Below are 15922 nucleotides of genomic sequence, written 5' to 3' on the forward strand. Positions count from 1 at the left end.
CTTTGGCTGAAGGCCTTGGATGCCTCAGTGCCTCTGGCTGGACTAAACGCCTCAGGTCGCCATCTGTTGAGGTCTCGCTTCCCATGCAAGTATAGTCTTCCCGAGTATAAACTCCTTTAAAATGGCCATACGTTTTATTCTTTAGAGCCTATATCTTGTTCCCAGAAAACAAGTACCTTTGTTTTAGAATTGGCAAAATTGTGACTTGCTCTCATTTCAGCCCTCTTTCTTGTTGTACTGTTTTCTCTTCATGTTTAGATGTTTTAGGCATTAGCCAAATACAGTTTCTATGTGTGAGTCAGGCTCTTTAAGTGGCTCTCTTGAGCCCTTCTCACTTAGCTTGAAGTAATGAGAGAAGCTCCAAAGCACCACTTACCTCTCTGTATGGAGGGCTTCTCATTGCTCCCATTTCTTCCACCTGCTCCCTCTACCGCTTTTTATGTAGCCTGGAGATGGTAATGAACGAAATACAGGAAAACTTAGTACCTAATATTTGAGTACATGGACATTAGCCAACCTAGAACCTTGCTTTGTGATGTAGAAGTATTTTGTATCACTTTAATGTTTTAAGCCTTTGGGACTTCAAGGATAATTAAGAAAGACTCCCCATCTTGAAGCCAGTGTTATAAAATAATTGAAAATTACAGAAACCCAGATTTCCAATTGCGTTTTAATATGGAGATCTCTTTATAGAAGAATAAGCTGCTTTAGGGCATTCAGAGTTGTTTTTCATTCGGACATCATTTAAGAAAGAGCCAGTGATTAACCTGTTTATGTCAGAGTCAGCTTTATGGGTGTTTAATATGTGCATTTGCACAGTGTTAAAGATTTAGAAGGACCTGCTCTTATTTTAATACTCTTATGTCACCTTCTGGAAATTGTTAATAGACTGTTAATAAGAGATCCTGAATTTTCATTGTGCACTAGGCCCCACAAATTATGTTGCCAATTTTTATTAATATCGTTGTACTATGTGTGTCGGGAGATTAGAATCTAGATGATTGAAAAAGCCCTTCTTTTTACATTTTATCGATATAAAACCATTGTTAATACCAATAAACATTAACAAGTGTATGTGTTTATAGACTATTTAATATGCTTTACAGTTTGTGAATATAATTCACATAGTAAAAACATTAAGATTGAATCACTTTTTACTGATTCTGTAGGTTCTTTGATATTTGTTTTATTTTTACTAGTAACCTTTCTTCCATGAAATAGTGTATGATCAAAATGTGTTGTGTACAATATTCAAGAATTACTATAAATGTTTGCTTTATTTCTTAAACTTACCACAAAATTGAGAGAGTGCAATTACACTTAGAAAAATACTCTTTAAAAGTTATTGCTATATCTTTATAAAATGATTTGGTATTCTGTTAATGTAAGCATCCTTGCTAGAGAAATTCTGAGTGCTGTCTTTTTCCCCTTTAATGGGATTCAGTATAATTGACTTTCATTTTTATTTATTCTTTCTTGGAAGGGAAACATCTGGGAACAGATTTTACGAATACCCTTCATCTTGGAAATAATTAATGCAGTTCCCTTCATTATCTCAGTAAGTCCTAAAAGCATCTTTAAAATAAATAATTTTGTTATTGGACTTAAGTCTTTAAATCTAAATACTAATATATAATATATTAGTTCCAATAAATGATTTTGGGCTTTGGTTAGAATCATGGTATTAAAATTAAGTAGTAAAATCAGTTGGATAACTGGATTGTGAAATTAAATGAAAACTAATGAGATTTAGTGCAATAGCAAAATAAAACACTTTTTAGACATATATGCTCTAGATGTGCCATTTAAACAGGTGTGGGTATTATCTAGACAGAGTAGAAATTAATCATTCCACTTCTTGTGTGTATTATGGACTTAAAAAAAAAGAAACTAACAAAAAGCAGAATGAGACCTGTAAATATAGAGAACTGATGCTTGCTGGCAAGGGTTGGGGGGTGGTCTGGGCAAATTGCTTGAAGGGGAGTGGGATACAGGCTTCCAATTATAGAATAAATAAATCATGGGAATAAAAAGCACAGTATAAGAAATGCAATCAATGATACTGCAATAGTGATACAACAGGACAGATGATAGCTATACTTAATGGTGAACATAGCTTAATGTATAAACTTGTCAAATCACTAAGTTGTACACCTGAAAGTCATGTAACATTGTGGGTCAACTATACTCAGATTAAAAAAAAGATATCAAACATTTATAAAAGTTTCTCATACTGAGAACATATTTATTTCTAGCTTAAACACAATTATTTTACTATGTTCAATTCTCTTGTTAATAAGAAAGTTGCCAATAGCCAGACAGCTAGCAATTTTTGCTTCTTTACCAAAATACAGTGGAGTACCAATTCTATGAAGATCCTGCTCAGTTGCAGCCCCATAAACACGTAACCAGCACTTTCCCATTGCAAAATTAGGTTTCAATCTCCATTTCATAGAGTTATGATAATGTCTGTTGGGAATATGCTTTGCAACACTTTATTTGAGTTTTATTTGGAAAATTATGAAAGTAAGAAAATATTATCTAAAGCAGTTGCTTACTTCTGATAATTATTTTACTTTTAGTGATTTATCTAGAGGAACAACCGGAATGAGATTAAATGACAGGCTACCTAACTATAATCCAATTGAATATGGTTCCCAATGTCACTTAAAATGTTTGAATCTGAAGAGAGTAAGTGGTAATGTTGAGCAAAAGGAAACCTTCTCTTCTTACTCCTACTTTCCCCCTCAAGTGGTAGGGAAGAGAGAGGAGATGTCTGTTGTAAACTGTCACACTGAAAGATTTAATGGTAGAATTACCATAGTTGTAGCTGGTATTCAGTGGGAGCTTATTATTTCCTTTCTGCTTCTACAATAATTCCCAAAGAAGTTTTCAGTAAGAAAGACTTAGATGATAAATGCAAAGATCATATCTTCTCCTCACATTTCATTCATGAGTTTAAAGTATTTGTCACATTTAAAAAATTATATGTCCTTTAATCACTTTTTTCCTGTTTTACATTTATTTTCAATTTGCTGGCTATGATTTTTGCTTTGAGATAAAAGTTTAGCTCTGGTTTGTTTTTCAGATCTTCTGGCCCTCCTTAAGGAATCTGTTTGTCCCAGTCTTTCTAAACTGTTGGCTTGCCAAACATGCCTTGGAAAATATGATTGTAAGTATGACAGTGAAGTGCAAATACAAAACTATTTTCAACCCTCCATTATTTCTTAAATCCTTTTGATGCTCAGACTAAACAGAGAGAGAAGATGATTTGAAGTCTTAGTCTTGTACTTCCACACTCTTCCTCCCTATAGTAGAAACTCATACTATTGTGATTTATTCAGGTATAACTAAATTTCTAAATGTCTTATTTTTAAACTTCTTTTAAATTAATTTAGTATTTTAGTAATAGTTTCATTTAAATGTTTATGAAAATGGAAAAGTTTTGGTAAAATACTTTCAAATAATGAAAGTGATATGTTGTATTAACATTGAAGCTAATAGACCCTAAGTTTGCTTGTATCCTAATTCAGGATGACAACTTTTTAAATGCCCATATTGCCAAGTCACTGCCTTTGTAAGGCCCTTTGAACTGGTAAACAAAAATCATTCAGATTTTCTAAATATCACCAAACCAAAGCTACCTGCTATTTGGACAACAAATTAACCAATCTTGTGAAGAGGAATAACCTTCCTAGGCAATCTGTTGATATATAATGGGAGTCCTTGTTTTAAGGATTTAGGAGGTGATGTCAAACTGCTCTTTTTTTTTAATGTTTATTTATTTTTTGAGAGAGAGAGAGAAGATGAGCAGTGGAGGGCCAGAGAGAGAAGGAGAGAGAGAATCCCAAGTAGGCTCTGCCCTATAGCACAGAGCCTGATGAGGGGCTCAATCTCATGAACCATGAGATCATAATCTGAGCAGAAATCAAGAGTCAGAAGCTTAACTGTCTGAGTCACCCAGGAGCCCCAGATGTCAGACTGTTCTTAGCTGTAGGTTTTCTCACATTCCATAAAAATATGTGAGATTTTGTGAGGTTCTGTATTGAAGCTGGAAACCCTTCATTTAAAGTCATCCTTTTAGATTTTGTTGGGTTGGGTTGTGAGTGGGATATTAGAAGGGAGAAAGAGAAGGAGAAGTAAGAGATTCAGAACTCAAGAGTTGTGCCACGGTTGGATTTTGCTGAAGGCTGACCCTGTGTGGAGGGACTGATTTATAACTATGAGCAAAATGTATTTACTATAGGCTTCAATATAAGTGAGCCGTGAGACATTTTCTCTTTAGTCATCAATTCTATAAATGCTAATATGAGTCTACTATGTGCCAAGCACTCTGATATGATAGCTAATGATTTAACTTTCTTCATCTTCAAAACAGAACAAAAGTACTTACATTACAGACTTGCAATGAGAATTAAATAAAATTACATATATGTATAAACATATATATGTGTGTGTGTATATATGTATAAAATATTGTATCTGGCACAAACATAGGGCTCAATATTGTTAATTTTGCTTCATTGAAATTAAATTTGTTCTGAAGCAGACTTGTTTTATTTTAAATGTTTTTTTAAAAAGAAATGAACGTGAAGTTTTAGCCCAAAGGAATATTTGGAATAACATTTAAGTATTCTCAACCAAATGAATGTTTCCAAACATTGAGTAACAACTGGAGTCTCATGAAAATACATGAGCAAACAGTAGGGGAATGTGGCCTGTGAAGTGGTTTGAATAAACATTGGGCTGTCTTATCTGTCCCCCCCCCCCAAAAAAAAACCCAAAAAACATTTTTTCACTAAATATATTTTGCCCAAATTGTTAATGAAAAAAATACACCATGAAAAAATAAATCTCATTTTACTAATTTGTGTTATTAGTTGGTGGAAAAAAAAATAACCTAACCACGGGAGGAATCATTAGTCAATCATTGAGAGCAAAAGTAGTGCTTTGTAATATTAAGTTAGGATTCATTTTCCACTGTATTTCTATATTTTGCTTCTCCTTTCACTGCTACATTTTTAGTTTTTCTGCTCATTAACCCTCTGTCAAAAAGAAAGTAAGGAATGAGAGGTAAAATTGTAACCAACTTATTTTTTTTGTTTTCATAACAGTTTTGGTTAAATATGTGGTAGAAGAAGATAAAGTAATGTCTTGTTGAGATTTTATATTGGTGAATTGATTTATTTCAAGCAATACCAACTTTAAGATGGTTAAAAGTTTATTATAAAATTTTTGAGATGAACAGAAAACTATAAAGTAAATTATGAAAACCTATAAATCTATCAGACTTTATATCCTCCTAATATTTTCTATGAAAAACATGCATACCTATCATATATGAAATTATATGTTCAATTTTATAATTTGAATTAAAAAAAATTTTTAATGTTTATTTTTGAGACAGAGACAGAGCATGAGCAGGGCAGGGACAGAGAGAGAAGGAGACACAGAATCCAAAGCAGGCTCAGCTCCTGAGCTGTTAGCATAGAGCCTGATGAAGGGCTCTAACTCACGAACTGTGAGATCATGACCAGAGCTGAAGTTGGATGCTTAACTGACTGAGTCACCCAGGCGCCCCTTGAATTTTGTTTTTATAGTGCCCAATTTCCTATATCACTAAATACTTTTTTCAAATCATTAAAAAAACTTTTTTAATGTTTATTAAGTTTTGAGAGAGAGAGAGCATGAGGGTGGGAGGGGCAGAGAGAGAAGGAGACACAGAATCTGAAGCAGGCTCCAGGCTAATGAGCTATCAGTACAGAGCCCAATGCGTAGCTTGAACTCACAAACGGTGAGATCATGACCTGAGCCGAAGTTGGACACTTTGGTTGGACACCAACTGAGCCACCCAGGCACCCCCTTTTTAAATCGTTTTTAATGGCTGCATCTAAATCTGTTACATAGTTTTGATCAGTTAATCATTTTGTATTGCATATTTTAGTTACTTTAATAGTAATGAACATTTGTTATTTCATATAAGTATTATAATTTTGTAATAAAGGTGAACATATGTTAATATTGATTTTTATCTCTGATTATTTTCATGTGGTCAATTTTTAGAAATTATGTGATTGAATAAATACTCACTAAATTAATGAATGAATGTATGAAATAAAAAGGACAGGGCTGTGACCTATGTTACTAAATCACCTTCAAGACATTTTATAACAAAGTACATAGGCAGTATCATATGTGAGTGCTCATATTTTGTATCTTAAACAACACTGGGTATATATTCTTTAATGTCTTTCAAATGGAAAGATTAAAAAGCATATCTTGAATTCAACTTTATATTAATGAAGTTAAACTTAAAAAATTTTGTTCATTGGCTATTTAGCCTTTGATTTTTATGATAGATTGCATGGCATATTTCATGTTATTTTTTGTGATTCAGAGAATGAGATGTGATTGTAGCTTGACCTACTTACTGCTTTCCCCTAAATTGAATATATTGTTTTCTGATCTTTTAAAGTTAGAATTTTCCATAAGAGATCGTGCTTATCATGGAGGGCTGTGGGAGTCAGTGCAACATCTCTGTAGATGTTGGTAAGGCAAGTAACTGAAATTTGGTGCTTTGGTGGTCCCCCATAGTATTATGTTTGTCATATGAATGCTAAGGTAAGTTACATTTAGACCTAGGCAAAAATGAAGATATGTTGCTATATCCATTTAAAGTATATGTATCAAGTGTGCACAAGATAGCTAAAATATAATACATAGTAATAAATGTAGTGAAACTCATGGATATTTAGTATTTTCAAAATTAAAATATGCTTTTTTTTTGGTTTTATTTTAGAATGATCTGCATAGAGCCATACAGCGTACCCAGTCTGCAATGTTTAATCAAGTTTTGATTTTAATATCTACATTACTATGCCTTATCTTCACTTGGTAAGATTATACATATCATTTTTATTGTTTCATTTAATTATAGTTTTTAAATATTATATATCATTTGAAATGAGTTGGCTAAAATAGATATTCCCTACAAATATAAAGGATCACCTACAGAATTAAAAGTGAAATCTCTCCTTCAGCCTTACAGAAAAACCAAGAAAGCACGTCTATCATTTGGTATTGATATTTACTGCAACTTTGACATTTTCCCAAATGCTGTAAACAACCAAATCACAAGAATTTGCACTGCATGCCGTAGTTGTCAAACAAGAAATTTTCTTTCAAACTGCTGACTTGGAGGTGCCCTTATCTTTCTTACAATCTTCAAAGCAGAAACACTGTTGAGAAAACTGTCATTACCCATCACTGTCTCTGCCTGTGCCTTCTCTCCGTGATGTTTCAGTACGCAGTCAGGCAGAAAGCAAGGGCAGATGTCCTGCCAGTGCAATGCAAGACCTGGTTCTTTGCTTTGTTATAGAAAACAGGTATTTCTTTTTCTGGAAAGTCTCACCTTGATGATTGTAAAGTAATCCAGTGGGAAATGGTGCGCTGCACATATGGACTCATGTAGATCCTTAAGTGGAGGGAAAAAATGTGAAAATCAAAAAATGAGGTAGAATAATATATCAGTTACAGGAGTCTTAAATATTATGTGTAATGGTGCTCTGTCCTGGATTTGACCTATTCAGAAAGAGAAAAAGCTAATTAGGAAGTACAAAATAAGAAGAATGCCTTCATGTGCTAGTACAATGAATCAGATATAAATAGAGCTATAGGTGTACGTGGGTAAACATAGGTTGAGATATATAGGCATAGTAATACTTTGTGTCAGTAGTTTGCAGTGCCTATCTCTATTAACTGGATTTAAAATGTTTTATTGCATACTTTATATCTTAAAAAATAAACATATTTTAAGAGACTTAATGTCTGTAGATACAAACTATCTCTCTAAACTTGACACAAAGCTCTCTTATCATTTAAACCTTTTTTACTGTTCACAAATTGTTTTTATTGTTCACCTCGTAAACACCTACCTGCATAAATATGAAATATTAAGAGTAATGATTTCCCTCTAAAGTCACTAAAAATTCTTAATTTTAAGATAATGACATCATATAAATAGTTTAAGAGGGTTTTTTTTGTTTTGTTTGTTTTACCTAAGGAAAAATAGGACAAATTAGATTTTTTTTTACTTATGTACATGTTCATATTTCAAATGCTGAAAAATTGAAGAAAGTAGAGTGATTTAAAAAATATTATTAGAGTCTGTTAAAGTGAGTAAAGAAGTAATTGAAATATTAATGCTAAAAAAGGATAAATTATTTTTATATGGTAACAGTTCAGTACTTTTGTTTTGGAAGCATCCTTATCACAGTGAATCATGCATAGTGGGCTCTCTATTTGCTCTTACTTTCTGCCTATATGTCTATTTCTTGAGTAGTTTTTATTTTCAAAAGAAGCACCTAGCCACTTTCTCACACCAAGGAATGCAGCAGTGCTAGATAGAGGGTTTTCATGATGTATATGAAATTGCTGTTATGCAGTTTATTTCTCATTTAAGTCATTTGTTTCACTTTTTATTTTGTTTGAAGTTAGAGTTGCTTTTGTTGGTGTTGATCTTGTGTACTATTGTTTTTAATCACACGTACATTATCAATGTGCAATGTCATTGTTTTTAATCACTTGTATGTTCATACATTTATATTAACATGTTTCTAAATTGTAAAATCTAGAATGGGGAAACTGAAGTTTGGTTTCTTTGTGTGTCCTCCTCTAGCCGTACAAGCAAAATGTCATCATACATCATGACCATCATAGTAAGGTAGAATAAACCTTGTATGAATTCACCATCAAAAGTGCAGTTATGTACAAGAAAAATATAAACAATGTTCTATTAGTTATAACACACAAGCTGTTGTAACAAAGTTACACCACACACACTATAAAATATGAATATACACAAAGATTCAGCAACTTAAGCAAATAGAAATGTTTAAGTAGTCTGTCCAGATGCCTGGGTGGCTCATTTGGTTCAGCATCTAGCTCTTGATTTTGGCTCAGGTCGTGATCTGACAGTTGTGAGATCAAGCCCTGAGTCTATGTGGAGCCTGTTTAAGATTCTGTCTCTCTGTCTCTCTGTGTCTCTCTCTTTCCCTCTTTCCCTCTTTCCCTCTCTCTCTCTCTCTCTCTCTCTCTCTCTCTCTCTCCCCCTCCCTCCCTCTGCCCCTCCCTCCCACCCAAAAGAAAGAAAAAAAGAAAGAAATGTTTAAGTAGTCTTTCTAAGAAGGTTACATTAGCTTAATACTGCTGGAGACTAAATTTTCTTGTAACTTGTTTTCTACCATTACCAAAACATGGTTTCCATTTCATGGCTCAAGATGACTACTCTAGTCTTGCCTATATTCTAACTCCAGCCTGTAGGAAGGAGGAAGAGAAGGAACAACTTGGAAATTGCATGCATAGTTTAGGCAAGAATTTGGTCATATATTCATACACAGATGAAAGGGAGTCTCCACAAATCTGGTCACGGTGGGAAACAGTATACCAGCTGACTGTTGTGCTATCATGGAAAAGCAAAACTGGATACTGTGGAACAATAAGCCATCTCTGGCCCTGATAAGTCATACAAGTCCATATGTGCATCCTTTGTTTAAAACTCTGCTATGTTTGTTTGGAGCCCATGGGCAATTTACTTAATTTACCCAGCCTTTTATGCCACATTATTTATTTAAAAAAATTTTTTAACGTTTATTTATTTTTGACAGAGAGAGACAGAGCATGAGCGGGGGAGGGGCAGAGAGAGAGGGAGACACAGAATCCGAAGCAGGCTCCAGGCTCTGAGCTGTCGGCACAGAGCCCTATGCGGGTCTCCAACTCACAGACCATGAGATCATGACCTGAGCCGAAATTGGACGCCCAACTGACTGAGCCACCCAGGCGCCCCTTTATATGCCACATTATTAAATGAGGGTGATATTAATCACCCTGTAAGATTTTTGTTGTGCTTTTTTTAAATGAGGACAAATTAGGTATGTCATACAATGTTTATCCGAGGATGTGGCATTTGGTGTGAACACTCCAAAATTTCATTTTTTTTTTCTACTTCAAATGTCCTCTTTATATACGATGATTGAATTTTGTGAGTGCACAAAAACTAATTTGTTCTAAAATATATAAGCATCGTAACGTATTAATAATAATATAAGACTTAACATGATGCCTAAAATATATATTTATTAGGAAATATGAGAGAATATTTTCCTCCATTATAATGTATTCAGACTTTCTGTACTTTCTACATATTTCTAATATCTGTTTCCTCTAGTTAGCTTCACTAAATTAAAAGTAGTGGTAGCATCTCCCTCTTTCAGGGTACATTTAATACTTTATACTTTACAAATACGAGTGTGTGTGTGTGTATACACACACATATATATTATCTATGTATATAATGTTTTTTGTTTTTTTTTTTACATTTTGGTGAGATTAGTCTTAATCAGTTGCTGTTACATTATGTCATAGAGCAAGACTGTCAGTGTTTTTCCAAAATCACAATTTTTAATACATAAATTTAAGCCCCTAAAGATTCAACAGCTAATAGTTGGTGAACTGGCTGTGTTGTTCATGAATCTCACAATCTTTAAAATTACCTGTTTGGGGAAGCTGCTATATGTATAGTTTTAAAAATGTATCTTCTCTTCATCATTATTAACATTACAAAGAACTATCATTAAGCATCTGTCTACAAGAGACACATGCCAAACTGAAATAAAATTAAGCAGCTGACCCACTGTCTGTAGGGAATGTGCTCAGAATTGTTTTTCCTGTCATTGTAATGGAATTGGACTAATCTTTCCCCACGTCTGCTGTGTACCCCTCTTGATCAATAACGCACACTTCCAAGACAGCTGGGGATTGTGATTCAGCCTGTGTCTCTGTAACAAAGCAGAGGAAACTGGTGCATCGGGAATTAAGCGCATGACTTTAGCCTAATTATCAACATAATCTAACCAATGATAAGAACTCTAATTTATAATGCATTTGGCATTTCTAATTTTACACTAGTAGATTTATTTTGCACCTACTTTGTTTCAAACTTCAGTTTTTTATTTGAATATGTATGTTTGGATATTTTTATATTCTTTCATAGAGCTGTAGCATAAAGAGCTGTATTATGTTAATGGATGTTTCATGTTTTAGTCCAATGAAAACAATTCAGTATACATCCTCAGTCTTACTTCAGGAGAAAATAAATCCATTTATTGTTTAAAAATGTGACCTAGTTAAAATTATTAACATGCTTACTTAAGTCAGCACTGAATATTATATATAAGTGATGAGTGAATCACTAAATTCTACCTGAAACCAATTTTACCATATATGTTAACTGACTAGAATTTAAATTAAAAAAGTATTTGTGATATTCTTGTGAATCTTTAATACTTATTTTAATGCTCGATGCTGAAGTTCTTGAATTCTGTTTACTGATTTAACTCTTAAGGTAAATAGCCACGTGGGAAGTGCACAGTCAGAAAATAAGTACTGAAGTTTGGAGAAAGTATTAAACCATGTTCTCGGGGCGCCTGGGTGGCTCAGTCGGTTAAGCGTCCGACTTCAGCTCAGGTCACGATCTCTCGGTCCGCGAGTTTGAGCCCCAGGTCGGGCTCTGGGCTGATGGCTCAGAGCCTAGAGCTTGCTTCCGATTCTGTGTCTCCCTCTCTCTCTGCCCCTCCCCTGTTCATGCTGTGTCTCTGTCTCAAAAATAAATAAACGTTAAAAAAAAAATTAAAAAAAAAAAAACCCATGTTCTAATGGTGTTATCACCACTGTGATATTTGGTTACTAGTTTTGTTTGGTCAGATTTGTTTTGCTTCATTACAAGTGAATGACAGAAAGTGCATTTGTCTGAGGATCTGACTAACAGCCCCCAGGTTTGTATTACACTAGAACATATAGAAGCCTTTTTGTTCCAACTAAATTTTGCCTAAGTGGGCAGCCAGATGTTAGGCAATTAGGATTTAGACCATCATTGAGTTATGAGGGTAATGTATAGTTATTTTCAGGCATACAAGAACTTAGAAAGTTTGCTACCTACATATTATTAAGTAAGTACTACAGAAATAAGACAAAAAAGGATAAAGGAAAAGGAAAAAAATACAGCTTATGAGAACCTGTGGAATATGAAGTAGCAACACCTTGGATGTTTCTCTGGGAAACCCTATTTTCACACTGAGTTTCATCAGAAGTGCAGTTGAAGGCTTACCCAGGCAGAGGCAGAGACACGAGTTTTAATTTTTATGGCATAGGTACCTGGCCAAGGGTGGTTTTCAATTAGAAGGTGGGGTGAAGGAGTGATTGAAAACCAAAGTGGCCATGCCACAGTAATTCTCATGTTACAGATAAGAAACAGAGGCACAGAAAGGTCAAATAAAATGATGAACCTTAGATTATCTTAGGTCCACAAGTAGTAACAAGCAGAGCTCAGATCTAGACCTAGGCAAATTTGTGCCAGAGCCCACATACTTAACCACTGTAGTATTATTTCTTTGATATTCTAGAAGTCACAAATAAAAAAATAACCTAAAAAAAAATCAAAGAGAATTATGTTAATTTTCCCATTTCTATTATTGTTAATTTTTAAAAAAAATTTTTTTTAACGTTTATTTATTTTTGAGACAGAGAGACAGAGCATGAATGGGGGAGGGTCAGAGAGAGGGAGACACAGAATCTGAAACAGGCTTCGGGCTCTGAGCTGTCAGCACAGGGGCCCAATGCGGGGCTCGAACTCATGGACCGCAAGATCGTGACCTGAGCCGAAGTCGGCGCTCAACCAACTGAGCCACCCAGGCGCCCCTATTATTGTTAATTTTTAAATCACTGTTTGAAGTAGCATTATACTTTAGTAAGACATTAAGATGACGAACTCTTGGGGCACCTGGGTGGTTCAGTTGGTTGAGCATCTGATTTCGGCCCAGGTGTTTTGATTTTGCAGTCCGTGAGTTTGAGCCCCGTGTCGGGCTCTGTGGTGACAGCTCAGAGCCTGGAGCCTGCTTTGGATTCTGTGTTTCCTTCTCTCTGCACCTCCCCCCCCCCCCCCCCCCCGCCCCCGTCCCCATGCTCTGTCTCTCTCTCTCTCTCTCCCTCAAAAATAAATAAACGTAAAAAATTTAGAAAAAGATGACAAACTCTTAATTTTTAGATATTTTTGATTAAGGACAGAAGAATATTTTAGCTATTGCTGTCTCTTTTGTGTGAATAATTAGTTGCCTCAAATTCAACAAGTTTCTAATCTTTTTTTTCTTTTTTAACTTTAGCAAACATAAGTACAATACATTTAGATAAAATTACATCATATGCATGACTATAATCTGTTTAAATTACTTTCATTTATCTGTTCATCCATCTCCCTTTCTGTATTTCTATGTATCTGTAGAGATGGGAATATATTCAAGTGATTGTATATGGATATAAGAATTATGCATCATGTTTTCACTGTCTTCCATATACTTTCTGCTATGGTGTCAGTCTTCATAATGAACATGTATCCTTCAAACTGTAGCAAAAATTAAGGAATGTAAAAAGTGACAACAAAATTTAGCACAAATGCCAAATGTAAAGATCACATTCAATATGATTTATGTGATTGATTTCCTTCCTTTAGTAAAGTGATTCTCATATTAAGTTTTTTAAATATCCAGATTCCCCATCTTTTTCTCCTACTTCTTCTTTGAGTCTCAATTTTTAAATTGAAGCCCTGCCTTGAACTTTTCCTGAAGGCTGTCTGAATAATGGGAGATGCGTAAACTTTGTGCTTCTCAGAGTTGGAAAAAAATATTAAATGTTGAATGCTTCTTTAATTATCAGTGTTTCTTGGTAGACTTTCATGGTATATAAGAACAGAGTCAGTTTCCCTTTCTTACCATTTTATGCCCAGCGTCTCTGTGGTTGGAAAATACAAGATGCTTAACAGACGTTTGCAGTAGATAGACAGTAACATTCAGGGGCCAAAATTCCAAAACAGTATCTTATCAATTGGAGGTACTTAAATATATTGTAAGCTAAGTATGTTGAAACCATATATTTGGAGAGGTTCCTTTAAATACCTTCTTTTCACAATTAACTTTGCTGTGAGGTCATGGAAGGAATTATAATCTAACAAATGTCGGGGCACCTGGGTGGCTCAGTTGGTTAAGCGGCCGACTTCGGCTCAGGTCATGATCTCGCGGTCCGTGAGTTTGAGCCCCCCATCGGGCTCTGTGCTGACCGCTCAGAGCCTGGAGCCTGTTTCAGATTCTGTGTCTCCCTCTCTCTGACCCTCCCCTGTTCATGCTCTGTCTCTCTCTGTCTCAAAAAAATAAATAAACGTTAAAAAAAAATTAAAAAAAAAAAATCTAACAAGTGTAATCTATGAAGATATTCTAGGAATGTTTTATTTCTGCCAAGGAGATATAACTGGGTAGTAAAATGTCTACAAATTTAATTAAAAAGAAATACTCTTTGAAATAATTTTTATAAATTGCATATACACACCTCATAAATAAGACTTTCAGATAAATCAGACTTTGGCTGTTAATTTTGTCTCCATATAATTTCTGAATTTACGTCTTGAGAGTTTTTCTTCCTTCAACTTTAAAATTTGTGAGAGCAAAATAATTTAATAAAATTACTGAAAATACCACCTCCTATATTAAGCTCAGAAACAAATTGATTAAATACTAGAGAGCATTACAATACATGCGCCATCATGCCGTTTTTTTCCCCGCATCATCTTTCGGGATTTTTGTTTCCTCTTTTATTTCTTTCTTTGGGTTTTTTTGGTTCCATCGCACTTTTGCTTCTCCCATCTGATCTAAATCCTGATCTTCTCCCAAAAAGTGTTCACATTCATTTATTTTGAAACAAAGAATATGCAATTGTGGGCATTAGGGTATAGGGTGAGGTATGGTCACTTTTCATGAATTACTAAATCGCAGTATATGTTGACCTCAGATTAATGGTTTATGGAGTGATTCGGTAATCTTATTTTTGCATAGACACAAGGACAATGCCCAGGAGCATAAGAACTTTCTTGAAACAATAGAAAAACTAGATTTATTATTACCTTAAAAACAACATTTCTCCCTAGAAAATGTAAAAATCCGTACAGCTCAGATATCTTAAATTCCATGGGAATATTAGGTTTTTGGCTGATACCCTGCAGGAAATGAAAATGATTATTTGGAACAATTTAATTGGTATTCATTCAATAAATACCAAAGTGCAAGTCGTGGGCTGATTTGAATACTAATGTCTGAACTATAAGCATGAAATCAAAGTGTTAGATGCTTTTAGCACAGAATGCCATTGCTAATTAAATTTTTCCAGTAACTGTGCACAGCAATAGCATTCATAGGGAGTGCACAGATATTTAAGGTTATTTATTTCTGCCACGTGACTTTTTTTCTCTGACAATATTTTATTGTACAAATTGACATTTACCAGGTGGTGACAAAGTTAACAGTCTCAGTATTTCCTTTCATTCAACTTAATGTTTTCCTTATAAAACTTGCCAAAGCTTGAAAGCTTATGTAGTAAGTAGTCCCCTGCTAATACACAGGAGATACACTCCAAGATCCCAGTGGATTCCTAGAACTGTGGGAAGTACTGAACCCTATATATATATATTTTTTTTTTCCTACATACACATGCTTATGATCAAGCTTAATTTATAAATTAGGCATAGTAAAGATTAACAATAACTAATAATGAAAAGAATAATTATAACAATATATTGTAGTAGAAGTTATGTGAATGTGGTCTGTCTCAAAATATCTGATTGTACTCTACTCACCCTTCTTCTTGTGATGATGTGGGATGATAAAATGTCTATGTGATGAAATGAAGTAGGGCGAGTGGCATAGGCATTGTGATGTAACATTAGGCTATTGTTGACCTGACGTTATGACAGGATCATCTGCCCCCACTGTAGGTAGCTGAAACCCCAGAAAGCAAAACCACAGATAAGAGGGGACTGCTACATAAC

The 15922-nt window shown here is 34.4% G+C and overlaps 1 protein-coding gene and 1 long non-coding RNA gene across 5 annotated transcripts in view; one reads left to right on the plus strand and one right to left on the minus strand.

Moving 5' to 3' along the window:
* The window catches only part of LOC122211912, a 44341-nt gene extending 28545 nt beyond the window's left edge, over nucleotides 1-15796 (minus strand). For both annotated transcript variants that reach the window (XR_006198898.1, XR_006198899.1), the window contains exons 1-3: nucleotides 15731-15796; nucleotides 7412-7581; nucleotides 377-446 (exon numbers count right to left, since the gene is read on the minus strand). This is a non-coding gene — a long non-coding RNA (uncharacterized LOC122211912). The remainder of the gene's footprint in view (nucleotides 1-376; nucleotides 447-7411; nucleotides 7582-15730) is intronic.
* KCNT2 (potassium sodium-activated channel subfamily T member 2) overlaps nucleotides 1-15922 on the plus strand; it is a 359890-nt gene that overhangs the window by 126575 nt on the left and 217393 nt on the right. For all 3 annotated transcript variants that reach the window (XM_042925448.1, XM_042925450.1, XM_042925449.1), the window contains exons 6-8: nucleotides 1484-1558; nucleotides 3089-3172; nucleotides 6800-6894. In XM_042925448.1, the coding sequence (XP_042781382.1) occupies nucleotides 1484-1558; nucleotides 3089-3172; nucleotides 6800-6894 (254 nt within the window). The remainder of the gene's footprint in view (nucleotides 1-1483; nucleotides 1559-3088; nucleotides 3173-6799; nucleotides 6895-15922) is intronic.

The sequence above is a fragment of the Panthera leo genome, chromosome F3, assembly GCF_018350215.1.
Source record: "Panthera leo isolate Ple1 chromosome F3, P.leo_Ple1_pat1.1, whole genome shotgun sequence".
In the NCBI taxonomy this organism is placed as follows: domain Eukaryota; kingdom Metazoa; phylum Chordata; class Mammalia; order Carnivora; family Felidae; genus Panthera; species Panthera leo.